At 36.9% G+C, this 27,233-nt stretch overlaps 1 protein-coding gene across 3 annotated transcripts in view; it reads left to right on the forward strand.

The window, feature by feature from the left end:
* Positions 1-27,233, forward strand: part of TRAPPC9 (trafficking protein particle complex subunit 9) — a 1,063,197-nt gene that overhangs the window by 703,985 nt on the left and 331,979 nt on the right. For all 3 annotated transcript variants that reach the window (XM_069081231.1, XM_069081230.1, XM_069081232.1), the window contains one exon: positions 25,105-25,257. In XM_069081231.1, the coding sequence (XP_068937332.1) occupies positions 25,105-25,257 (153 nt within the window). The remainder of the gene's footprint in view (positions 1-25,104; positions 25,258-27,233) is intronic.

The raw sequence follows: 27,233 nt of genomic DNA on the forward strand, positions 1-27,233 counted from the left end.
TACCCAAGGAGGCTAAATCTATTTGCATTCTGTGTATAGTTATCTCTTATACATCTAGCCTTTCCCCATTGCATTTTTGATATGTCACAGTTTCGACATATTGTGAATTGACATAAGAAATTAAATAGGAATTTTTTTAGGAGTTTTGCAGAAGCCACAGACAGACACACAAAGGCCAACAGATGATACAGACCCTGTGCCAAATACTTAACCCAAATTTTACAACGAAGTACTGCAAATACCCCATACAAGAAAAAAGAAATTCAGACTTTTTCTCTGGTATGAACTCCCACAATGTGAAAGGGATACCTATACAAGAGATGCTCTGTAGAGAGGCATGTGCCCTTAGTGGCCCTGTCTTTTTCCAAAAAGAAAGCCCTAAACAGAGAACTTTTTTTTGTGATGGCCTTTTTTGAGTATATACAACGGTGTCTAGTGACTGACTCTCTCTGTCCTTGTAATCCTACGAAGACAAAGAAGTCTCAGTCTCTGAAATCCATGCTTTACTTCTTTTTTTTTTTTTTATGCAATCGGGGTTAAGTAACTTGCTCAAGGTTACACAGCCAGTTATTTCTGAGTGTGGTGCTGAGTATCTGAGCCCGGATTTTGATCCAGGTCATCCCGACACTGGAGCCAGTGTTCTTACTCACTGAGCCACCTGGCTGCCCCTAAGCAATTGGGGTTAAGTAACTTGCTCAAGGTTACACGACCAGGTGTTTCTGGGTGGGTACTAAGTGTCTGAGCCCGGGATTCGATCTCCAGGTCTTCTCAACACTGGAGCCGGTGCTCGCTGTGCTACCTGGCCGCCCCCATGCTTCACTTCTTCCCCTTTCCTTGCCCTCACTTACCAACCTCCAAGCCACAATTCTTTTTATATTTAGAAGCTCTTGCTTCTAAGGTACTTTAAAATGATATAAAAGGGACCCAGAGCTTTGTGTATGTAGAAAGAAGTTTCTCCTTTAAGGGAATTATAAAGCCCAGGCACCCCTACCTCAGTAGGTGTTACTATTAAAGATCCAGACACATTCATTAATGCTTTAGGAGCTTTTTGTGGCAAAGAGGACATGAAGTCCCACCTGGCATACCTTCTCTCCTTGACAAAAGGAACTGGGCAGTCTAATGAGGTAATCACTGAAGCAAGATGTAAATGCCATTCTGTTCACCATGTCATGATGTTGAAGATGGAGGAGAAAGATTCATGGATCTGGTTACAGATGTTTCTTGTACAGATGCTTGTACTCCTCATTTGCACCAGGATGTCAGTTCAGTATGGTTTTACTGAACACCTACTATGTTTTAGACATTGTACACAGCCTCCCATCAGTTTGCTTCCCCTTCTCCCTTCCTTGATTATCACTTGCTACCAATTAGTCAATCTTATTTTAGTTTTTAGAAATAGTTATTTGATGTGGGATTCTAGATCCCACCAAAAATCTGTGACATGCTCACCTACCAGTGCATGTGGAGCCCAGGGAAAAAGTGAGCACAAACTTAATGAGTGCATGTTGTAAAGGGTTGGACCTTGCTGGATCCCCAGGATGCCTCCTTGGGTTTGATGTAGCCCTTCTCCTGGGCCTCTGTATAACTTCTAGTTTCACCATACCCCTATAAACCTACTATCATGCCCCCTTCCTCTTTCTAGTACTCCCTTTATGTGTTGACTTTACCCATTAAAACATAAACTACCTGAAGGAAGGTATTGCCTTGTATTTGTATTTCCAGTACTTGGCATAGTGCCTGGCACCTCATATACACTTAAATTGTCATTTCTATCTTTCTAATCCTGCTTTCCCTTATATAACTCTTGTACTACTACCACTAATAATAATAATTATTATTTTTAATGTAGTATTTTAAGGTTTGCAAAGAACTTTGTGTGTGTTGTGTTAGTTGATCAAATATTTGAAGTCCTTAATCATGTGCCCTAGGTCTTCTCTCCTCCATGTGAAACTTCCCTAGTACTGGTGAAAAGGATAGAAGGGTTAAAAAATATTGATGACCACAATATTGAAGCCCGCGTCTTTTCCTCCTTAAACATCCCTGAATTACTATAGGCAAGCGACTTAACCTCTCTAAACCTCATTTTCCTCATCTGTAAAATGAAATTAGTAATATAAATACTACCTTCCTTACTGAGATAATGTTGGTAAAGTTTTTCACGCAGTGCCTGGCACTTAGTAGGCTCTATTAAGAGGCTTGTTCCCTTCCTCTTCCCTTACCCTCACTGGTTTGTTGTGAGGAAAATATTTGGAAGTCCTAAAATGCTGCATTAGAATGAGAAGTCATTGTTGCTATCATTATTTTGGGGGGCTATGAACGAGTCTGTGTCAGGTTTGGATTCAAGGACTGTGCCATCCCAGAACCCAAGGTTGGAGAGGTAAGTGATGATGAAGTTGTGGTCAGACTTTATTTTCAGTCGTCTTTCTGAATGAAACAATTGGATTGTTCATAATTCCTTCTTTAAGAGAAGGTGACTGATCCAGTGGTGGTCCTTGGGCACATTACATTAAACAGTAAATCCCTCCCCTGTGAAACTACCCTGGGGAAATCACTAGAAGCTGAATTAAGTGAAGAGTGTAATCCTCACTCTGCCTCTTTTTGTAGAAGGAGGATAGCTTTTACCAAACTCTTGAAATTAACTTTGCATGATTTTACATACCCCATATATTTACTTGTGTATCTCTTGTGTCTCACCACTCTGCCTGCCAATGTAATCTCTTTAAATGCAGGGGATGTTTTGGTGTCTTTGTATCTACAACACCTTGTTTGGCACCATGAACATGATAGATGTTGATTAAACTTTGTTTTGATAGGTAGAGGAACATTAAATGCAAACAACATTCAGTTGTTTTTTTTTTTCAAATGCCATTTTCTCATGTTAAGGAAATTATGTAAAGACCATAAATACATGTCCACCTACAGCAGTGAAAGGACAGGTGTGGTATATTTAAAAAAAAAAAAAGCCCAGACTAGCAGTCACAAGTCCTTGCTATGAGTTCTGACTCTCCTAGCAGTAGGATCTTGGAAAAATTTTGGAATGTTTTTGAACCTCAATTTCTTATCAGTGAAGTGAGAGGCTGGACCCCTTAGTCTGTGATAGTCTATATGCTATCTGGCTAAAATTCAATCTCTCTTTGAGCTCTAATGTTTTATGATTATTTCATATTGGTTAGGACATTGTGACTGCAATCTAAAATTCTTAAGTTAATTTCTCCAGAGCACATTTTAGTTGTCTGCCCATTAGATGCCTTCAACCGTAAATTAAAATGATACTGCTAATCTTGATCCAAGACTTTGTAGTCTTATTGCTTTATGCGGGAGCCTGTTCTTCAGGATGTGGGTGCCTTGTCTGGTTCATACCATTTATAATGATGTTGAATTTTAATGGTTCATTGACTTCACTAGAATTGGTGCCCCTCACAGTGAGGGTATTTATTACTTATTGTCAATGCACAATACAAATCAGAAGTAATTACAACCATTATTAACAGCAGGCAGTAAGATTATTAAACTGAAAATCAGGCAATGTACTTTCAGCCCCAGCTTTGCCATAGATTGTGTGACCTTCAGCAAGTCAGTTAACTTTATCTCAGTCTACTTATTTGTAAAATTGCATTAAATATATTTTTTTGGTGGTGGTGGTGGTGGGGGGCGTTGTAGTAAGAAATATTGATTAGGAGACAATATAGTATAGTGAAAAAACCACCAGGAATGGGAGTTCAGGTTTGAGTTCTAGCTCTGCAATGAGATTGACCATGGGCAAGTTTCTTCATTGCTCTGACCCTTGGTATCCTGTTCTCTAACATTCATTCCATCTCTTACATTCTGTGTTAAATCTCTGACATTCTACTTGCCCATATCTAAATTTGGGTTGTATCTCCTGTTTCTCCATATCTACCTCACCTCTACCTCTTAGAAGCTTTAGCTTCTTTCAGAGTTCAGATCAATCGCTAACTCCAATGTAAAGCACTTCCTGATGGTTAAATTAAAGTCAACAAACATTATTAAGTACCTCAGTGTTCTAGACACTATTCTAAGAGCTTTACAAATATTGGCTCATTTTATCCTTACCACCAACCTGGGACCTAGGTGCTATTATTATTCCTATTTTACAGTCAAGGAAACTGTGGCAGATGGCAATTAAGTCTGTGGTCACACAGCTAATATCTGGGGCTGAATTCAAACTCAGATCTTTCTGTCTCCAGGTCCAGTGCTGTATCCACTGTGGTACCTAGTTGCCTCTACTGAACTAAAACTTATTTCTCCAAAGTTACCAGTATTAACTTAATTGCCAGCTTTGTTCTTTTATTGATCCTTATCCTGGTAGCATCTGACTGCTAACAACTTTTTCCTCCTTGATATTCTTTCCTTTCCGGGTTTTCCTGATTTTACTCTCTCTCTCTCTCTTTCCCCACCTCCCCTCTCTCTCTTTTCTCCTGCTACCTGACTAACTGCTCCTCAGTCTCATAGATGGATGGATGAATGGATAGAGTGACCATTTATTAAGTGCTTGCTATATACTAGGCACTGTCATAAGTACTGGGAATGCAAATACAAGGAAAAGGAAATATAATCCCTGCCTTCAGTAAACTTACATTCTAATGGGGGAAGTGAGCACATAGAATGAAGAGCTTAATCAATACACCTAGCATTTCAACAACAACTAGCATTTCTATAGCTCTTTAATATTTGCAAAACACTTAATAAATATTGTAGTTTATCTTCATAATAACCGTGGAATGTAGATGTTATTTTTATTTCTATTTTATAGATGGCAAATATGAGGCTCACAGAAGTGAAGTGACTTATCCAGGGCTGCAGAGCCATTAATTCTGAGACTGTATTCAAACTCACCTTCCTTTATGCTTTATTCACTTTGCTGATCCAATGCCCTAATCACTGATTAGATTGAATTTTATATTGTGAAATTAATTATCTTAAAGCCTGTTCCCAATCTAGCATCCAGATCCTTTTATTCTGTCCTAAAATACCTTTCCTGGTCTCTTAGATAGTAGCTGGTAGAAAATTGACTCATCTCTAGAACTTCTGACTCTTAGTCCAGGTGCTATTCCACTATCCCACATTAGGTCTCTACATGATATATGGTTCTTGTCCTTTAATAATTTCCAGTCCATCACCAGCTTCCTAAGATGCAGCCACTGACTTTCTTTTGCATCTCCAGTGTTTTTATTCTGGGTAGCATTTAACATCAGGTTTGTTGGTACTGAGGAGGCTTTTGCTGAATTTCAGAAACTTTGACTTTCACAAGTCGAGGTTATCTCTTCACTTCAATTATTTTAAATAAATAATTAAACTGTAAAAGTGCAATTTTGTGAATTTAATTGACCTTTGAGGGATTAATGGAAAAGTTATCTTTTTTTCCCTCTGTGGTTCAGATATCAGTGTTAATCCTCCTTTTTCTTCATGAAGTCAGCTTTGAACTCAGAAAGACAGATCATTCCTATAGGCCGCCCAGGTCATTTCCATTTACAATCATATTTCATTAGAAAATGTAAAATGGGCTGATATTCTTAATGGTCAAATAAAGAGACCCACATGGTGCTGCATAGTCATTTAAAATAGCCACCATATAGCTATCAATTATCTAGAGATGAAAGTTCAATTTAATTAAGTGTGTATGGTCCCTTTTAAATCCAGCTCTTTGATTTCTATTGAAATGTCATCATTATGACTTCCCTGGTGAGTTTATCAGCTGTTTAAAGACCGAATCATATGACATGGTATTAAAAATCCACCTTTTTATAGAGCTTTCAGAAATAAGAGCGTTTTTTTAGTGCCAACTGTTGACAGTTATTTTCATATTCAGGTACAAAATTAAACACAAAAATTGGCATTCAGTGATGGCAATGATTCTCTTTAACCCATGAGTTTCAGAGACCAACAAGTAATTTCACTTTTAAGAGACAGGTATTGATCTACTCCTAGGTTATGTTTTTAATAATAAAGAGCCTTAATTTTTAATTCAGCTCATTTCAGCAAACATTTATGAAATGACTACTATTCCAAGTCTCTCTGCTAGACTCTAGGTATACAAATAATAAAATAAATAATAGTCTCTGCTCTGAAAGAGTTTGCATTCTGCTGGAAGGATAAGGCATGTATACATACAACATAAGTACATATAAATTATTAAAAGTGACTTTGTATGGGAAAGAGTGCTAATAACTCATGAGATAAGGAAAGACCTCTTATAAAAGGTAGCAACTGAGCTATACTTTGAAGGAAGCTAGGTATTCTAGAAAGTAAGGGTGAAGAGGGAGACAAAAATTCATATTGGAAACCACTTATGGAATAGCTTTGAGGCCAGAGATGGAATATTGTGCTGTAGGAATTGCTGAGATTTTGAAGGCAAGTAATATTTAATGAGATTGAAGGTGGAAGGAGAGCCAGATTGTGAAGGTTTTTAAATACCAGGATGTTGTTTTTTTTTATTTAACCTAGATATAATAGGAAATTATTGAATTTTTTTTAATTTAGGTGGGACTGAATTGTTTTAGGAATATCAAATTAACTATATGTACAATAAATTGAAGGAGAAGGTTTGAGTCAAGGAGATCAATTATAAGGCTATTAAAATAGAACAGGTCCCGGGGGTCTGAATTAGGGTAGAAGTTGTACAAGTAGAGAAGAAAACTGGGTGGTACAGTGGATAGAGTGCCAGGCTTGGAGTCAGGAAGACTCATTTTCCTGAGTTCAAATTTGGGATCAGGTACTTACTAGCTGTGTGAACCTGGGAAAGTCACTTAACTCTGTTTGCTTCAATTCCTCATCTGTAAAATAAGCTTCAGAAGGAAATAGCAAACCACTCTAGTATATTTGTCAAGAAAACCCCAGATGGAATCATGAAGAGTCAGACATGACTGAAGAGATGTTTTATAAGTAGAATCTATTTTATTAGACTTAACATTTGATTGAATATAGATGTTGAGGAAAGAGCAAAGGATGACTCCAGGTTGGAAACCTGAAGTATAAGTAAATAGAGAGACTAAAGATGAGTAAAAGAGAAAGAGATCCATTCCAGGGGCAAATTTCTGGAATCAGGAGACTGGAGGGTGTGAGATAAAGAAGATAAATGGAATTAGCCTTGGCAAGAAGAAATCTCTATTAGAGACTAGAATAAAGGGAGTGAAAGTGGAGGAAGATGAAATATTGAGATCTAGAGTTAGGGAGAAGAGAGCTTGCTCTAGGTGGCCTTTATATTTTCAGAAAATTAGGAGGCAAGGTCTCCTCCTTGATAAGAGGAGATAATGTAAGGGATCTGAAGACAGAGGATTTGTTTTGGAATAGCCTTTGTGGAGAATATGATAGAAGTTCCATCAGAGAAGAATAAAAGAATTGTTGTCCAGCAGTGAAGGCCTACTTGAGAGTAGATAACCTACTTTGGAGTGATGAGAAAACTGAGAGAAGTTAAATGATTTGCCTGAGGTCATACTGGTAGTGTATGGCAGAGTGAGAATCAGAACCTAGATTATAAGATGTTAATGATAGATCTAGACCAGGAAGGAACATTAGAAGTCTTGTAATCTATATAGAAGGAAACTGAAGTCAGAAGAGTTTAAGTAAATTTCTCAAGGTCTTAGAGGTGGCAAGAAGCAGAACAATGAGTCAGACCTAAGTCATCAGACCCCAAATCCTATTAGTAAGTCAAGGCTCTGCTATTCATTGGTTGTGTCACCTTGGGCTAGTATCTGCACTTCACAATGTAGTTATAGGGCCATTGGGATTCATTTCTGACTCTGCAACTAACTATCTGTGTGGCCTTGGGTAAGGGATTTAACTTCTCTGGGCCTCCTCTTTAAAATGGGAAGATTACTCCAAAAAAATAAAATAAAATAAAATAAAATGGGAAGATTAAATTAAATAACCTCTAAGGTCCTTTCCATCTCTAAATCTAAAGTGACTTCCCTTCTCTTTGTCTCTATTTCCTCATATGTAAAACGAGGGGCTGGACTAAATTCTCTCCTGATTCTGACATTTCCATTATTCTGTGCTGCTGCCTCTACTTGCCTCACAGTGTTGCCATGAGGAGAGCAGTTAGGGAAATAAGACTCATAAGCTGAAATAAAGCACAATATGAGACAGGAGGTAGTCAAACACTAGATCGTGTGGTCCAAGATTCTAAGTGCTGTCTGTGGATGTTCAAGGAAGGGAGAAATCAGTTTGCACTGAAGTAATTGGTGAAGATTTCACTGGAGGGATGGGCTTCAGCTGGACCTTGATTTCTCTGCTCCTCTTTATTATCTGTGTGGTCTTAGAAACGGTTCCAAGCCTTGGAGGTTGATCTGTAAAATAGAGATGGTAGTAACATTTCCACTGCCTACCTTGCAGGACTGTTGCAAGCAAAGGACTTCTTAGACCATTAATGATAGTGGTAATTATTATTTCTGGATCATACTGAGCTGGTTTGTCTGAAAATGCAATGTACCATGGTCTCTTAGTATTAGTTCTTCTGCTTTTCATGTTAAGAACTTCCACAGTTATGGAAATGATTGCATACAACTTCTTTCCCTAACACATTCCACCACCCCCTACATTATATACTTTGACTTAGTCATGCTTTTTCCCAAATGGCCCGGCTCTTTTGCATATCATTAGCTCTGTCTTCTAGATCACTGTCTTGGGAGGTTTCCAGATCTACCACTTATTTACTATGTGACTTCATGCAAATCACAATACTTTCTTTGGGTCCCAGTGTTCTCACATGTAGAACAAAATGATTGGAATAGAGGCTATCTAATGTCCTTTCTGTCTCTGATATCCTGCGATTTTATACTTATCCTTAATCACTCCTGTCACTTTCTGCTTTCAAGAGTGTGCCAAGTTCTGTTCTTTTTAAGCAACTTTGACAAGTGACATCCAGCTGTTCTGATGCCTTCTCAGTAGTTTGTGGGCTGGCCCTTCTTTCTTCCTCATTTACTCATTTGTATTTTACTCTATTTTCATGCCAGTAATACCTTATTTTCTTTCAAACAACTGTCATGGACAGACAGGCTCATTTTAGGACAAAAGTGAATGGCCTCAAAACATGATTGTTTCATTATTCATTAAAAGTCTTGTCAATTCCCCCTTCTGATCACTAGCAAGGTTATTCATTAGAGCACAGAAGGAAACAACTCTCCTTTCCCTCATGAGTATCAGTGGCATTGAATATTGTTTTGCATAATTCATCGTTTTTGTGCAGATCACTCATGGTTTATTAAAACTCTTATCTCTTCCAAAAACCTATCAGCATTTGCAAGGTAAAGAAGCCCTCTGTGTAACCACAGCCCTCTTTTTCAATAAGCAGACTAGATGACATTGTCATTAACAATATAGCTATTGGAATCTTTGGAGTGTACTTGAAAGAGCAAAGGAGTCAAGGGACCTGGGTTCAAGTCCTGGCTATACCTGGATATGAGACCTTAAGTTGAGATTTTCCTAGCCTTAATTTCATATCTGCAGTTTATATATGTGTGCGTGTGTGTGTGTGTGTGTGTGTGTGTGTAATGTATAATTTAAATAGTTGCTATGAGGAAAGGCCTTTATGAGCTTTAAAATGGTGTATGAGTAATTAATATTTATTTTATTGGATCCTTGTGAGGATCAAGTGAGGTAATGGGTGTAAAAAACTTGGCAGATGTTAAAAACACTATATTTATGTGACCTGTTATTGTTATATTTTTGTGCAAATATTGGAATTCAACAAAATTCATTTTAATCAAGCATTTTAAAGTATCTGCTACATGAAGACATAGTACAGGGTCCTGGAGAGGTAGAGTTAAATAAATTGACAATACTTGCCCTTGAGAAATTTTCAATCAAATTAGGAAAGTTAGTCATGAGGACAAATAGCCATATTACAAATTGTGATATGATCAGTTAATTGGAAATGTCCAGCAGGCTATTACAGATTCAAGGAGGAAGAGATGGCTTCTGAATGAAGAAGTATCATTGAATGGTGGATAGATCACTGGATTTGGGATCAGAGGAGCTGGGTTTGATCACTGTGCCACCTTCTACCTTTATGACCTTGGACAGGTCTCTTAATCTTATTGTCTCCTCTAAAAGGATATCAGCTCATTGTGAGGAGGAATCCTTTTGTGCAGCTCTGAAGTATCAACATGGAAAGGCAACAGCAGTGTACAAGAAGTAGTGGCAACAGTTTATTCAAGATGTACCTGTTGATATAGTAGAGGAAATCTGTCACCAGATTTTAGATCATTATTCTGAAGGCAAATAGCAGATGCTTAATCATACTTTTATCAGTCACAGTGACCACCATCTCTTCAGTCAACACCTCAAGTGCCCTCAAGCCAGCTGTCCAACAGTCAGAGCAGTCTCAAGGTTCTGAATGGTCACAGTCAGAACAGAAGTACCAGCAGTCAGCATGGTAGTGGCGACAGCAGCAAGCCCAGCAGTCCAAGAAACTATCTGCTTAGCTTAGTTTTCCCAGACAGGTGAAAAGATCAGTCTTCATTTTTACTAAGGAGTACAACACGGCAGCAGAGCTGTTATCTAAAATCCCCCAAATTGAGACCACATACCCACCAATACTACCAGTACATCTACCTTCAGAGCCTAAGCCAGTGCTCACACCTGCATTTTCATTGAGAGAGAGCCAGAAGACTAGCACAGTGGAGTATGGAAATCTACCAGAAACCCAGATTCTTCCTCCCTGTCATCCTGTCCCTGTATAGCAGCTACTTTCTCATTCTCATTCCCTTTCTAACCCCTGCCAGAAGACCTCACCTTCCAGCTATATTACTGGACTACCAACTGCAAATTCCTTCATGTCAGGATAAAGTTATCAATATCTTCAATCCATGATGAAGACAGAAGGAGCGGCCTAGGGGCTCTGACCCTAGCCTGTTGACTACCCATTTACGCATTCCCTTGCCATAGTGTATCTTAGACTAATAAAAAGGGGATATTAGGAACATTAGTTGATTGGCAATCCAAATACATTGATGCTTTGATAGATTTATTCACAACTTCCTTCAGTTAAATAAATCAAAACTTCTTCGTACCTTTTTATCCTTTGTGGTTCTTGGCAATGTCTTTTCATAAATCTTGCATAGAAGATGTACCCAGTGTGGTAGAAACCTTCCTCACATTCTTTTCATTTCAGGGACAATCTCATTCTCACTTTTTATAGTGACACATTTTCTTGGTAATATCTTTTCCTTCTCTCTTATGTTTGAATCATTTAAATCAGAGAATACTCTGCTGACTACTTATGACCAGCATAGTTCTTCTATTACCTCACATTTCAGAAAAGGAAAAAGAAATAAAAAGTGAATGTCTCTGTCCATTGAGGCTTAGAGTTTCTACCTTCTTAAGGAAATATGAATTGGAAAAAGTTACTCTTCATTGTAAGGAAAGAAACAGGACGTTTCTAATGTTTGGTTTCATAGTTTATGTTCCCTAAATGGTCAGGCCTCTCACTCAAGGGTGATTGTTTTTATAATAATATTTAGTTCTTGTTATAAATTATGATAGTTGGTAGGATTTTTTGGTCATTGTTATTGGTTCACTTGTTTTTTGTTGTTGTTGGAAAAAAAAACACAAGCAATAGGTAAGATATTAACCCAGTTATCTATGATGGACAAACAAAATGGATTAAAAATCCTCCACTTATTTCCTAGTCTATGGCTCAGGGAACTTTTTAGAGAATCCATTGATAAGTGTACCTTGCATAAGTGCTACATGAACTGAGTCAGAAGATGAGATTAGACTAACTCACATTTGTGAAGCTGCCAAGTGATTACAATGATCACAGTTTTCTCACTGCCACAGAAGTCTTTCAATGTCAATGTTGTTGTCCATGCATTATAGCTACAAATCATGGAACATCATACTTTTCCAAGAGAATGTAATTTAGTCGAAGGAAGTGACTATTTTGCTTCTGTTTTTGTGTCCTCAGCATTTAGTATAGTGTCTGTACTAAATAATAAGCACCTAATATATTCTTGTCAAATTAATGAATTGGAAGAATTCAGAGTATAAGTTATCCAAAGAATAATGGAAAGACATAGTGGGCATACTCTGAAGCCTATTACGAGGATGGCTTATATGAAAGAAGTAGAATGAAAGACACCATCATACAGTAGCAAAAGAGATGAGCTGGTGATGTATTTAGAATGAAAGAGAGCCTGAAGTACATATTATTGACTCTGGTATTTTAGGAGAGGAAGGCTTCCAGCAGTTTGAATTGTTGTTGTATAGAGGATTTATAGCAACACATGGCTAAGAATCCCTCAGTTTAGGAAAATTTTCTCTACTAACCCCATTGTTCTCTTTACTACTTACTCCCTCTCTTTCAAACTTGAAACCATTGTACTTTACCAAATATATACCAGCCTTTAGGCTTACAAACTAGCTTACAAAACTAAATTATTAGTAGCAACTAAGTAACCCGTAATTCTCATATCTTTAATTTGAAGAATCATAGGGTTACAGAGCTAGAAAGAAACATCTGAGACCATAGGATCACAGGGAAGCAATCTTACAAGTCATGGTATACAGCTTCTTCTTTTTATGAACCCAAAGAGGTTGACACTTTCCAAGTGTCACTCATAGAGCCCAGGTCTTCCTAAATCCCAGTCTAGTTCTTTTTTATGTTTCTAGATCATCTACCAGGGTTGGGGAACCTGCAGCCTTGAAGCTATAGGCTCCCTTCCCCTGAGTCTGACCTCTAAGTCAGTGCATGAATATTTTCTATATAGCATGCTTCTGATGTGGTTGTTGTATTCTCCTTAAATACTCCAGTGACGGAGAGTTCACCATCTCAAAAACACACAACTCTTTTCTTTGTTGGGTAACACCAGTTGTTAAAATATCTTTATGATGAGCTGAAATTCATCTAATATTGGTGATAGTTCTTATTTGTCAGGCTAGGAAGAAAAAGTCCAGTTTATTGGGAACATATGGCCATAGTTATCATTAACATCCTTGTAACACTTTAATGTTTATGAAATTCGTTTACCTGCATGATTTTATGTGAGCTTCAAAACCACCCTGAGAAAACGACTAGGTGTCACAGTGAATAGATCACCAGCCCTGGAGTCAGGAGGACCTGAATTCAAATCTGGCTTCAAACACTCGACACACTTACCAGCTACGTGACCTTGGGCAAGTCACTTAACCCCAATTGCCTTGCCTTCCCAAGCAAACAAAAACAAACAAAAGAAAATGACTCTGCATTATTATTATCCTTACTTTATAGATAAGCAAACTGAAATTTGGAGGTGAGTGACTAGTTCAAGGTCACATAACTAGCATGTGTTAAAGACAAAATTTGAACTATATCCTGCTAAAAGGCACCATCAAGAATAAAGCAATGTCATTACTTAACATATATGCACCAAGTAGTATAGCATCCAAATTCCTAGAGGAGAAGTTAAGGGAATTAGAGGAAGAAATAGATAGCAAAACTGTAGTAGTGGGAGACCTCAATCTCCCCCTCTCTGAACTTGATAAATCTAACCTCAAAATAAACAAGAAAGAAGTTAAGGAAGCTAGAGAGGCTAGATATGATAGATCTCTGGAGAAAACTGAATGGGGATAAAAAGGAATATACTGTCTTCTCAGTGGTACCTGGCACATACACAAAAATCGACCATGCACTAGGGCATAAAAACCTCACAGTTCAGTGCAGAAAGGCAGAAATATTAAAGGCATCATTCTCAGATCATGATGCAGTAAAAAGCATATGCAATAAAGGACCATGGAAAGATAGACTAAAAACTAATTCGAAACTAAATAATTTAACCCTAAAGAATGAGTGGGTCAAAGAAGGAATTATGGAAACAATCAGTAACTTCATTCAAGAGAATGACAATAATGAGACAACATATCAAAACTTGTGGGATGCAAGACAGGCAGTTCTTAGGGGAAGTTTTATATCTCTGAGTGCATACATGAATAAATTAAAGAAAATGGAGGTCAAGGAATTGGGCATGCAATTGAAAAAGCTAGAAAAAGAACAAATTGAAAATCCCCAATTAAATACTAAATTAGAAATAATTAAAACCAAAGGAGAGATTAATTAAATTGACATTAAGAAAACTATTGAATTAATAAATAAAACTAAGAGCTGGTTTTATGAAAAAAAAGAACCAATAAAATTGATAGACTCTTAGTCAATATGATAAAAAAAGAAGAAAACCAAACTACAAGTATCAAAAATGAAAAGGATGAATCTACCTCCAATGAAGAGAAAATTAAAAAAATAATTGGGAATTATTACATGCACATAAATTTGACAAGAGGAAGTAAATTAATTAAATAACCCCATCTCAGAAAAAGAAATTGAACAAGCCATCAGCAGACTCCCCAGGAAAAAATCTCCAGGGCCAGATGGATATACTAGCAAATTCTATCAAACGTTTAAAGAACAATTGATTCCAATACTCCACAAATTATTTGGGAAAATTTGTGGAGTCCTACCAAATTCTTTTTATGACACAAATATGGTACTGATACCTAAATCAGAAAAAGATAAAATGGAGAAAGAAAATTATAGATCAATTTCCCTCATGAATATAGATGCAAAAATTTAAAATAAATTATTAGCAAAAAGACTACAGCAACTTATCTCAAGAATAATACACTTTGATCAGGTAGGACTTATTCCAGGAATGCAAGGATGGTTTAATATTAGGAAAATAACCATTATAATTGATCATATCAACAATAAAACTAGCAAAAACCACATGATTATCTCAATAGATGCAAAAAAGGCTTTTGACAAAATACAACATCCATTCCTATTAAAAACACTAGAAATAAAGGAATAAATGGAGCCTTCCTTAAAATAATAAGTAGCATCTATTTAAAGCCACCAGCAAGTATTATGTGTAATGGGGAGAAGCTAGAAGCATTTCCAGTAAGATCAAGGATGAAACAAGGATGTCCACTATCACCCCTCTTATTCAATCTGGTACTAGAAATGTCAGCAGTAGCAATTAGAGAAGGAAAAGAAACAAAGGAATCAAATTAGGCATAGAAGAGACCAAGCTATCACTCTTTGCAGATGATATGATGATATACTTAGAGAATCAAGTAAAAAACTACTTGAGATAATAAATAAACTTGGCAAAGTTGCAGGACATAAAATAAACCCTCATAAATCCTCAGCATTACCATATATTTCTAACGAAATCCAAGAGCAAGAGATAAAAAGAGAAATTCCATTTAAAGTTACTGTAGACATTATAAAATATTTGGAAATCTCTCTGCCAAAACAAACCCAGGACCTATATGAACACAACTACAAAACACTTTTCACACAAATAAAGTCAGATCTAACTATTTGGAAAAACACCAATTGCTCATAGCTGGGTCGAGCTAATATAACGAAAACGACAATTTAACCTAAATTAAATTACATATTTAGTTCCATACCAATCAAGCTACCAAAAAATTACTTTATAGATCTAGAAAAAAATAGTAACAATATTTATTTAGAAGAACAAAAGGTTCAGAATATCAAGGGAAATAATGAAAAGAAATGCTAGGGAAGGTGGCCTAGCCATACCAGATTTTAATCTGTATTATAAAGCAGCAGTCATCAAAACTACTTGGTACTGGCTGAGGAATAGAGTAGTTAATCAATGGAATAGATTGGGTATATGAGACTCAGCAGTCAATGACTATAGTAATCTATTGTTTGATAAACCCCCAAACCCCAGTTTTTGGAATAAGAACTCACTATTTCACAAAAACTGCTGGGAAAACTGGAATATAGTATGTCAGAAACTGGGCATAGACCATTATCTAACACCATATACCAAAATCAAGTCTAACTGGGTGCATGATCTAGGCATAAGGGCTGATAACTGTAAGCAATGTGGGAAAGTAAGGAATAGTTTACTTGTCAGATTTATGGAGAAGGGAAGACTTTATGACCAAAGAAGAATTAGAGATCATTATAAAATGCAAAATGGATAATTTTGATTACATTAAATTGAAAATTTTCTGTACAAAGCCAATTTAAACAAGATTAAGAGGGAAATGGAAAATTGGGAAAGAATTTTTACAACCCATGTCTCTGATAAAGGCCTCGCTTCTAAAATATACAGAGAATTGAGTCAAATCTATAAGAATACAATTCATTTTCCAATTGATAAATGATCAAAGGATATGAGCAGGCAATTCTCAGAGGAAGAAATTAAAGATATCTATAACCATTGAAAAAATGCCCTAAATCACTATTGATTAGAGAAGTGTAAATCAAAACATCTCTGAGGTACCACATCTCACAAGTCAGATTGGTTAAGATGACAAAACAGGAAAATGACAAATGCTGGAGAAGATGTGGACAAATTGGAACACTAATGCATTGTTGGTGAACTGATTCAACCATTCTGTAGAGTAATCTGGAACTATGCCCAAAGGGCTATAAATAAGTACATACCCTTTGACCCAGCAATACCACTTCTAGGGTTGTATCCCAAAGAGATCATAGAAGTGGGAGGAAGACCCATATGTACAAAAATATTTATAGCAGCTCTTTTTGTGGTTGTAGAGAATTGGAAATTAAGGGGATGTTCATCAATTGGGGAATAGCTAAACATGTTATGATATATGAATGTAATGGAATACTATTGTGCTATAAGAAATGCGGAGCAGAAGGACTTCATATTTACTTGGAGTGGCTTATACAAACTGATGCTGAGTGAGAAGAGCAGAACCAGGAGAAATTTGTACACAATTACAGACACAACATATGTGTGATGACCAACTTTGATAGACTGGATTCTTCTCAGCAATGCAGGGTTATAAGACAATATCGACAGACTCATGATGGAGAGAGATGTCTACATTGAGAGAAAAAAATAGAAAGAACAGAATCTGAATGCAAATTGAAGCAAACTACCTGCTCTCTTTCTTTTGACTGTTTGATTTTGTTTCCTTTCTCCCATTGGTCATTCCTTCTGTTACAATTCTTCTTTATAACCAGACTAATGTCTAATGTGAAAATATTTACACATCCTATACTTGATTGCCACAATGGGTAGGGCATAGGAGGGAGAGGGCAGGGGAGAAAATTTGAAACTCTAGGGATTGTGGAACTGCATCTTATAAACTAAAAGTAAACAAATTAATAAAGACAAAAAAAGACAGAATTTGAATCTATATCTTCTTGAATTAGAACTATTTCTAGGTTCAGAGTCAGAAAACTTTGTTTCAAGTCCTACCTGTGTGATTTAGGATAAGTTATTTTACCTCTGTAAATTCAGTTTCCTCATTAATGAAATGTGGATAAAACTTAGATCACTTGCCACATATGGTTGCTAAAAGAACGAATGAGAAAAGTCATGTCAAAGGCTTTTTAACCACCAAATGCTATGTAAATATCAATGTTTATTACAATGTTACTTCTACATGGGTGATACTAATCAAATTTTTGTAGCAAGAAGTATCACAGAAATAAAAGTAAGCCTATTGTAACCTTTTCCACAGCCATTTTGTAATTTTCCTCTAAATGTATTCCTACAATTTACTTTTGGAAAAGAAAAAAAGAAGAGAGAAACCTTTATTTGAATACATTTTTAAGTGATTGAAAGGTGAAAGTCATTAGTTCCTTTTGGGCTTCATAGTAGAGGTCTTGCTTTGAACTTATCTTGACCTTTTTAGTGATACAGGAAATGTTCTGACCTTTATCTTTAGGACAGTTCCGTGTTTTACATCAATCATTAGAAGGATGGAAAATACCTGCTTCTTTAGAGGACGTAGGGAGCCAAGGTTCCCATTTGCTACTGTATCAAACCAATTCCTCTTGGCATTCACACATTCATTTGTCCACAAGAGTTTTTCACTGTTAGGAAGCATGTTACTATACATGGTTCTCTGTTTGAGATGTAATGACTTATTGACACAGAACCCAGACTGAAGAAACTCTTGTTATGACTATTGACATCTCTTTTGTGAGTTTAAATTTAGAACCATTGAAAGTGAAATATTGGAGGAACCTTAAAGTAAACTATTCAGATTCAGAATAAAGAATGTTAGAATTATGGTCAACTTAGAATATTGGAGCTCAAAGACTTAAGGGTGTAGAATGTTATTTTGGGGAAGGATCTGGAAGGAAGCTTTAAGTTCATCTAGTCCCCTCATTTTATAAATGGATCATAAGCCCATAGGGGTTAAATAGCTGGCCAGTAGTCACCTACCTAGTGAGTAGCAGAGCCAAGATTTGAACCCAGACACACCAACTCCAATTCCAGTGCTCTTCTCCTTATAGCTTCCTCCCTATGCAGGAAGAATTGATCAAAGAGGAACACTGACTTGCTCCTGAGCATAGAATAGTTATGTGGAGAACTTAGATTGGAACACTAATTTTCTTGTTTTTATTCTAGTGTTCATAATGTTATCATATTAGTCAATTAATCAACAAGTACATATTTTAAATTTATTATGTGTTAGGAATTCTGTTAAATACTGGAGATAAAAAAAATGTAAAAATAGCTTCTGACCTCAATGAATTTTTATTTTAATGGATGAGATAACATAAACATTAAACATGTATAATATTAATGTGTATTATATGAATATATATGCATTATATATATGTATATGTCTACATATATTATATGTAATATACACACACACTGAATGGAAGGTAACCTTATTAGTACCTTAGATAAGACATATAGAACCTTGAAAGGAAGAGCAAGTTGGTCAGTATGGCTGGACAATAGAATGCAGAATGCAGGAAGGATAATATATAACTGTAGGAAAGAAGATGTTGTAAAGAGTATTAAATGACAGTTAAAGGAGTTTTTTTTTTAAACCAATTGGGGTTAAGTAACTTGCTCAAGGTTACACGGCCAGTTATTTCTGGGTGTGGTACTAAGTATCAGAGCTCAGATTCGATCCCAGGTCATCCCGGCTCTGGGTCTGGTGCTCTTACTCACTGCACCACCTGGCCACCCCTAAGCAATTGGGGTTAAGTAACTTGCTCAAGGTTACACGGCTAGGTGTTTCTGGGTGGGTGCTAAGTGTCTGAGCTCGGATTTGATCCCAGGTTATCCCAACTCTGGGGCTGGTGCTCTTACTTGCTGTGCTACCTGGCCGCCCCAAAAGGAGCTTATTTTTAATCCTTGAGATTATAAGTAGCCACTGAATATTATTGGGTTGGGGAATGACATTGTAAGAGGAGTCATTTGGGAAAATAACTTTGTGGATGATGGATTAAACTGGAGAGAGACTTGTGGTATGGTTATCTCTTAGGAAGCTATTATGATAGTCCAGATAAGAGATTATGAGGGCCTAAACCAGATGACTGCTTTGTGAATGGAGAGATAGAGATACATGGGAGAGGTGTTGTAGACAAAGAAACAGTAAGGTCTGGCAATTCTTTGGGTACTTATGCCAACTGAGAGTAAAAAGCTGAGCATGACACTGAGATTTTGAGTTCAGGTAATGGGAAGGATGTCATTGCTATCTATCAACAGCAAAAAGGAAGTTTGTGAGCGATTTCTTTTTTGAGGGAAAGATAAGGATTTGTTTTGAACATGTTAAAAATTGGTCAGCAAACATGTATTAAGCACTTAGTTTGTGAGAAGCAAATGTACTAAGTGCTGGGGAAACAAAGAAATATAAAAATCAGTTCCTGCCCTCAAGGAATTCAAATTCCAGTAAGGGAGCACATTCATTCACTATATAGACACAAGCCATATACTGGATAAATTGTAGGTGATTCAGAGAAGGCACTACCAATTTGATGGACAGGGCTTTTTGCAAAAAGTAGTATTTGAGCTAAATCTTAAGGGAAAAAAAGGAGCAGAGATGAATAGGGAAAGCATTCCACACATAGGAGTGTTGTTCCATCATTTTAATTGTGTTCAATTCTTTGTAACCCCATTTGTTTTTGTTTTTGTTTTTTCCATAGCTAAGATTCTGGAGTGGCTTGCCATTTCCTTCTCTAGTTCATTTTTATCAATGAGGAACTGAGACAAAAAGGATAAAGTGACTTGGCTAGTGTCACATAGCTCTTAAGTGTCTGAGGCCAGATTTGAACTTCTCTAGAGAGCCTAGCACTCTATTCACTGCACCACCCATGCACAGGGGACAGCTAGTAAAAAATTAAGGAGGTGGAAGACAGAGTATGAAAATAGCAAAAAAAAACAAGTCATGTTTGTTGGGAGTATGTGAAGGGGAATAAAGTATATGAAGACTGGAAAGGGAAGAGGTGGGATAGGTTTTGAAGGAATTAAAAGGGAAATAAGATTTTATATTTGGTTTTGAAGACATTAGGGAGTAACTGAAGTTTATAGAGTAAGAGATTACAAGATCACTCCTGTGATTTAGGAATATCATTTTGGCAGCCAAGTATAGGATAAACTAAAGTGAGGAGAGACTTGAGTCATAGAGACCAACCAGCAGACCATTGCAGTAGTCTAGACATAAGGTGATGGGGGCTTTCTAAAGTATATAGGCTGTGTCATAGGAAGGAAGGTGATGTATATAAGAGATATGTTGAAGATAGAAATGACTGGACTTGGCAGCAGACTGGATATGTGAGGTGAATGTGTTAGAAGATGAGGAAGAAACTGGGAAGATATAAGTACCCTCTACAGTAATAGGGAAACTGGGAATAGAAGTGGGTGTGGGAAGGATAATGAAATAAATTTTGGACATGTTGAGTTTAAAATATCTATAGGATATATAGCTCTGGATGCCCCATAGGCAACTGATGATGTGAGACTGAAGGTCAGAAGACAGGTTACTCAGCTCCAGTGAAGTAGATGAGATTACCAAATAGCAAGATAGTATAGAGGGAGCCTCTGGGAGACCAATGGCTAGTAGATGAGTAAAGAAACTTGAGAATGAACCATCAGAAGGAAAACTAAGAGAGAGCAATGTCATGAAAACCTAGAGTGGAGACAGTATCTAGGAGAAGAAGAGTGATCTAGCACAGATTCCCAAAGTGGGAAGTACTACCCCCTGGGGAGTGCTGGAATGATCCAGGGGGCTGCTTGGATGCAGTGGCAGGTGGGGAGAGGGAGCAATTGAATAAAAATAAGGGGGCAGTAGAAACTTAAGGAAAGAAGAGAAGAAAATTTTGAAAAAACCATTCCTGCATGTTTCATCTGTTGTATAACAGTTAAAGTCATAGTAATTACATTATTTTCCAAATAAACACACAAAATGCAAGTTATAACCAATCAGTGGTCAAGTTAGCTGACAGGTTTTAACAAACAAGTGTTGGCAGGCAAGTATGTCATGCATTGTTGAGAAAGTCCAGCATGTATTAGTACAAATATGTGCATGTAATGACTTGTTTACAATATGATACTAAATGGTTATGTGATGCAATATTGTATCATCGAAATTTCAATGCAGGAAACCCCCCCACAAATTTACAATAAACTATTAAATTTAAGATGTGTCATTTAAAAATATTTTATATTTATTTTGAAATAATGCAGATTTTTAAAAAAATTGTTAAAGGGTTAATGAAAGTAGATTTTCCAGGGTTCGCTGAGTAATTTCTTATTGAAAAGGGGGTGGTGGGCCAAATAAGTTTGGGAACCTTTAATCTATTGTGTCAAAAATGGCAGAGAGTTAAAAAAAAGAGTTAGGAAAGGAAGTGGAGGTATGTATTGTAGATCGCCTTCTCTAGGAGTTTAGCTGAAACAGGGAGGAACAGTATAAGATAGCTGGTACAGATGGTTGGATCAGCTGAGAATTTTTTTAAGAATGAGGAAGATCTGTGTATGTTGGTAGGAAGCATGGAAGCAACTTATTGACAGAGATTGAAGATTAGTGCTAGGCTAGGGTTGATAGGGCAGTCTGCTGTGGAGAATGGAATGGAATGAGATTAAAGGTGCACCTAGAGGGACTTGCCTTGGCAAGAAAGGTCACCTTTACTTGTAAGACAAAGGTGAAGAAGGAGTCAGTGGAGAGGTTATTATGTTGGGTCTAAGATGCCTTTAGGATATCCAAGTTTGAATTGGCCATAGATACTTACTAATCTCATACTGGTGTTCAAGAGAATATGGTGCTGGATTTAAGGAATAAGAATCATCTGCATAGAGCTGTTGATTATACCATAGGGGCTGATGAGAAAAGTTAGATAGGATAGAGAGACTAGAGAAGAGGGCCAAGACAGAGATTTGGGTTTTAATAATTAATTAGCAAGTGAGACATGATTGAAGATCTCTCAAAGGAGACTAAGAATAAGTGGTCAGACATATATGTACAAAAATATTTATAGCAGCTGATTTTGTAGTACCAAAGAATTGTCCATCAGTTGAGGAGTGGCTTGAGTAAGTTGTGATATATGATTGTGATGGAATATAGTTGTCCTATAATAATTGATGAAGGGGAGGGTTTCAGGAAAATCTAAGAACAGATGCAAATTGAAATGAGCAGATCCAGGAGAATATTTTACACAGAAACAGCAATATTGTAATTGTAATGATCATCTATGAAAGACGCTGATCAAGACCTGATACAAGACTGTTCCAAAGTAATGATGAAAAATCCTATCCAATTCTAGGAAGAGTGCTTATGAACACTGAGTACAGATTGAAGTATATTTTTTCACTTTCTTTTTCTTTCTTTTTAATGTGGGTAGTATGGAAATATATTTTGCATGTCTTCACATGTATAATGGGCATCATATTGCTTACCTTTTCAATGAGGGGGGGAGAGGCTTTGGAACTCAAAATTTTTAAGAGAAATGTTGAAAGAAAATGTGTGGTCAGAGAGGTAGGAGGAGAATGAGTAAAAAGCAGTATCAGGAAAAGCCAAAAAGGAGAGTTTCTAGGAGGAGAAGGTGGTCAACAATGTCAAGTACTCCAGGGAAATCAAGAGGAAAGAGGTTTAAAAAAAATCATTCGATCATGCAATTAACATGGCATTGGCACCATTGAAGAGATGTTTCAAGTGAATTATGAGGTTAGAAGCCAGATTACTGGAGGTTTAGAATAGAGTGAGTAGAGAAGTAGAGATAAAGATGGCTTTTTTATATAGCTTCATATTCTCCTCCTCTTTCCACCCCAACCCCTCTACCCTAACACTGTTTTCTTTGCCCATAAGTAAAAACTTTTGACACACATTGACTCTGCAACCCTGACAAAATCACTTACCATCTTTGATTTACTGATTTACAGATAAAGTGCCAGCCAGCTTTAATAGAGGGAATTTCTTCATCTAATTATTAATCAAACCATGGATTCAGACATAGTTCTATTAGTATTAGACAACTATTAGTATTACTGATAGCTAACATTTATATAGCACTTTAATGTTTACAAAGCACTTGATGGATACCATTTCATTTGATCCTCACAAAGTCCTGTGAGATAGGTGCTATTATCCCCTATTTTACAGATGAAGAAACCAAGGCTGACAGAGGTTAAGTGACTTGCCCAGGGTCACACAGTTAGTAAGTATATAAGGTAGAATTTAAACTCAGGTCCTCGTGATTTCAAAATTCCATCCATTATGTCATCTTTTATGAATTTGTGTTTTATTATTTCCAGTTCCTAGCATAAAGCTTTGCACATACTAGGTGCTAAGTAAATATTTCTTGAATTGAATATGAGAGATCTTGGGTTGACATATTGGCAAATAGTTATTTTATGGACCCTTCCATCAATAGCAGCTGCAAGCCTGTATAGAGTAACAGTAATCTCACTTATAATACTTGCTGTTTTGAACTACTGTTAAGATAGCATATTATTTTAATATATAATATTATATGATAATTACATTACAGTCTTATAAAATATGGATCCCTGCCATCCTGATATCTTACAGCTATTAGGTACCTCAATGCTCCCTATCTGTAAGTGTAGTTAGCAGTAGATACCTTGAACCTTAATAATAGCTATCATTTATACAGTACCTTAAAGTTTGGAAAGCACTTTACATATGTTACCTCATTTGCTTCTCATAACAACCCCATGAAGTAAGTGCTGCTTTTATCCCTATTTTATAGGTGAGGAAATGGAGACTGAAAGAATTTTAGTGACTTGCCCAGGGTCATGCAGCTATTTAAGTGTCTGAGGTAGGGTTTTAACTTGGATTTAACTAGGTTTAACTCCCTGCCTCCAAGGCTAGCACTCTCCACTGTGCACCTAGCTGCTCTATCAGACCAAAGTAAATACACATTTATACTGTAAGTTCATCAGAGAAATACAATCAGGATGTCCTGTTTTGGGGAAAATTTGTTACCCACTGGGGAACATCAGAAACATCGTTTGGGAGCAGGGGGCATTTGCTTTGGGATTTAAAGAGTTGATAGGAATTAAAAAAGGAAGAGAAAAAAAGGATCTAATAAGACTCAAGATCTTACATGGTATAATAGAAAGAGTACCATCTATGGGAGTTGGAATATCTGGATTTGAAACCTGTTTCTGTCACCTTTAGTAAATCCCTTTATCTCATCAACAAAAGGGCACAATAATACCCAACTACCCACCTAATATGATTGTTACAAGGAGAGTACTTTATAAACCTTAAATCAATATGTTTACATGGGTTGCTATTACTGTTTTGATTGTTGCTGAATTATGATTTCTGTCAGAGGAGGTGGGACCCACGCTGACAAAATTCTGAATCTTTGAAGTATTTAAAGCATATAAGGTGGAGTATCTTTTATCTCTTTGCAAAACAGAGATTACTCTGAGGAAACTTGTGGTGTTTTTTTGAATCACAGATCAGTTCCCAAGTGTGAATCTTTAAATGTATCTTAGTTTCCAAGTAGGATCTCAGTTGACCCTAGTGTAAGGTTAAGGCATGATTGGTAGCTCTGTTATTTCTCATTATTTAAGTGAATGTTATGAATTAATAAAAGTGGAATGGGCCACCTTGAGAAGCATTGTGTTCCCCTTTCTTTGAAGTCTTCGAGCAGAGACTTGAAAATCACTTTTTGTGTATTTTTATGAAGGGAATTCCTGTGGCATATAAATTGGTCTAGATTGCTACTGAGGTCCCTTCTAACTTCAAATTATCTGATTCTGTGAGTGGTTATAACAATTCATCATATTGTCTCAGGCTGTTCTAGACAAATAGACTCAAGATATTTAGGGGAAATAACCCTACTGATTAGTTCTTTTTTTTCCCTCTTTCTGTCTGTTCTTATAGAATGGCGATTCAAGTAGACAAGTTCAACTTTGAGAGTTTCCCAGAATCACCTGCAGAAAGGACTCAGTTTACAAACCCCAAACAGCTTGAAGAGGAGAAACAGGAAACCCGAGGTCTGGAGATCAACAGCAAGTTAGACATCCACTGGAATATCATATCCTTTGAGAGGTGACAGAATGAAATGTTAATGAAAAAGGCTTCAGCAGTTTACTGGGTAACTTAATACCAATTTTATAAGTGTTTGAGTTCTTGAAAGGGAAACCAAATAAGCTACTTAATTATAGATTCCTAACTATTGCTTATGCCATAAATAGCTCAGAAATGTCATGATGGGGATATCTGAATTAAATAGATGTTGTTTTTTCTTTAAATCATAACAGTTTTAAGGCTGCACATAATGAAATATTGATTTAATGTGAGAATAGGGCTTTTGGGGTTTTATGGTCTCTTTGATTTAGAAAAAAATTATTGCCAATTCTGATGTTAGCAATTTGTTGTCAAGGGCGTCCCTGTTCAGGTATGCGTTGGATTGGATTGCCTCTGACGTCCTTTCCACTTATGAAATTCTCTGATTTTATTTAGTTACTAGTCTTCTCTGTGACTTCAGGGAGGGAAGGTTTCATTGTAAAGGGGAATGAGCATTTGGCTGTGATAGGAACCCTGTAACTAGTTGTGTGACCCTTGAAAAATTGCTTAGGCTCTTTTGCATTCAATGTCCTAATATTTCAGACGAGGAGATTGAGCTAGATAATCTCTAATGTCCCCTCAACCTTTATTGACCTATTGACCTTGGAAATTTAAATCATTTAATCTAATTAGTCCTTTAAGAACCAAGTATAACCCCCATGCAGTGGTTGAGAAAAGAAGCTGTTAGTAGAAGAACTCATATATGAGAACAGATATTTTTTGAGGGGGGAAGGCAAGGCACTTGGGGTTAAGTGACTTGCCCAAGGTCACACAGTAAGTGTGTTAAGTGTCTGAGGCTGGATTTGAGCTCAGATTCTGCTGAATCCAGGACCTATGCTCTATTCACTTTGCCACCTAGCTGCCCCAAGAACAGATTTTAATGAACCCCCCCTCCCCAATATATTCTCAATAATATAGTAATATGGCAGAAGTCTGTCTTTTCCAAGTATAGGTTGAATTAGAAGAACTCTTGGAGTGCTTTAAACCCCTCTGTTCTATGCCTCGATGAATATTTAGCCTGGGAAGGACTTCAAAGACCTTTTAGTACAGAATATAGTAATACAGACTTTGTAACAAAGACACCAGGGCTTATGCTCCCACCTCAGCGTTTTTCTTTAAGACGGTCTCTTTTGGAGGCGGCACACTTTGGGTACTGCTGCTGTTGCTCCTAGAATGGCTTGAAGGTAATGATAGTACCTTGATACTACCGTGTTTCCCCGATAATAAGACCTATCCCGAAAATAAGCCCTCCCCTTACTGTGTAAGATTCCTCTAAAATAAGCCCTCCCCCGAAAATAAGCCCTATTGAGATTGCTACTGTAGTGAAGGTGATCCCCTGCGCTACACGCTACATTACGGTACCCTCTGTATGCACTGTCCCCCCCCCCGGGTGAAACGCACGCTGCGCTCCGAGCTGCATCCAATCAGAGCTGCAGCAGTGAGCGCGTCATCCTGTTCTTCCCCAGTGATTTGCTTATTGAATAAAGGTACATTTTTTTGTTCACATTTACCTGTTTATTAAAATTGCTGTCAATGTTCATTAAAATAAGCCCTCCCCTGAAAATAAGCCCTCTGGTGTTTTTCTGTCCAAAAAAAAAATAATAAAACAGTGTCTTATTGTCGGGGAAACATGGTAGTTTCAAGTCATACCAAAATAGGTCTCATTAATTCATAGTCACAGTTTATTTTGTCATTATTGGCTTGGGAAGGGAGGGCATGGGAAGAATGTAGATCCAGTTTAGTAATCTGTTTAATTCACTAGGCTTGGCCGTGATGAATAGGGAATTATCAGTCTAAGTCCTAGCACTGGCTTTTCCAAAAAGTTGTTGCTCCACCTAGATTCAGTCCCTTCCCCTCTTTAAGACTCAGTTTATCCATCTGTAAAAAGGAGGATATATGGAATGATTTATAAGGTCCTTTCTAGACCTTATCATTGTAATTAT

The sequence above is a fragment of the Petaurus breviceps genome, unplaced genomic scaffold (genome assembly GCF_028583685.1).
Source record: "Petaurus breviceps papuanus isolate PSGF00001 unplaced genomic scaffold, PetGlider_PUasm1.0 98, whole genome shotgun sequence".
NCBI lineage: Eukaryota > Metazoa > Chordata > Mammalia > Diprotodontia > Petauridae > Petaurus > Petaurus breviceps.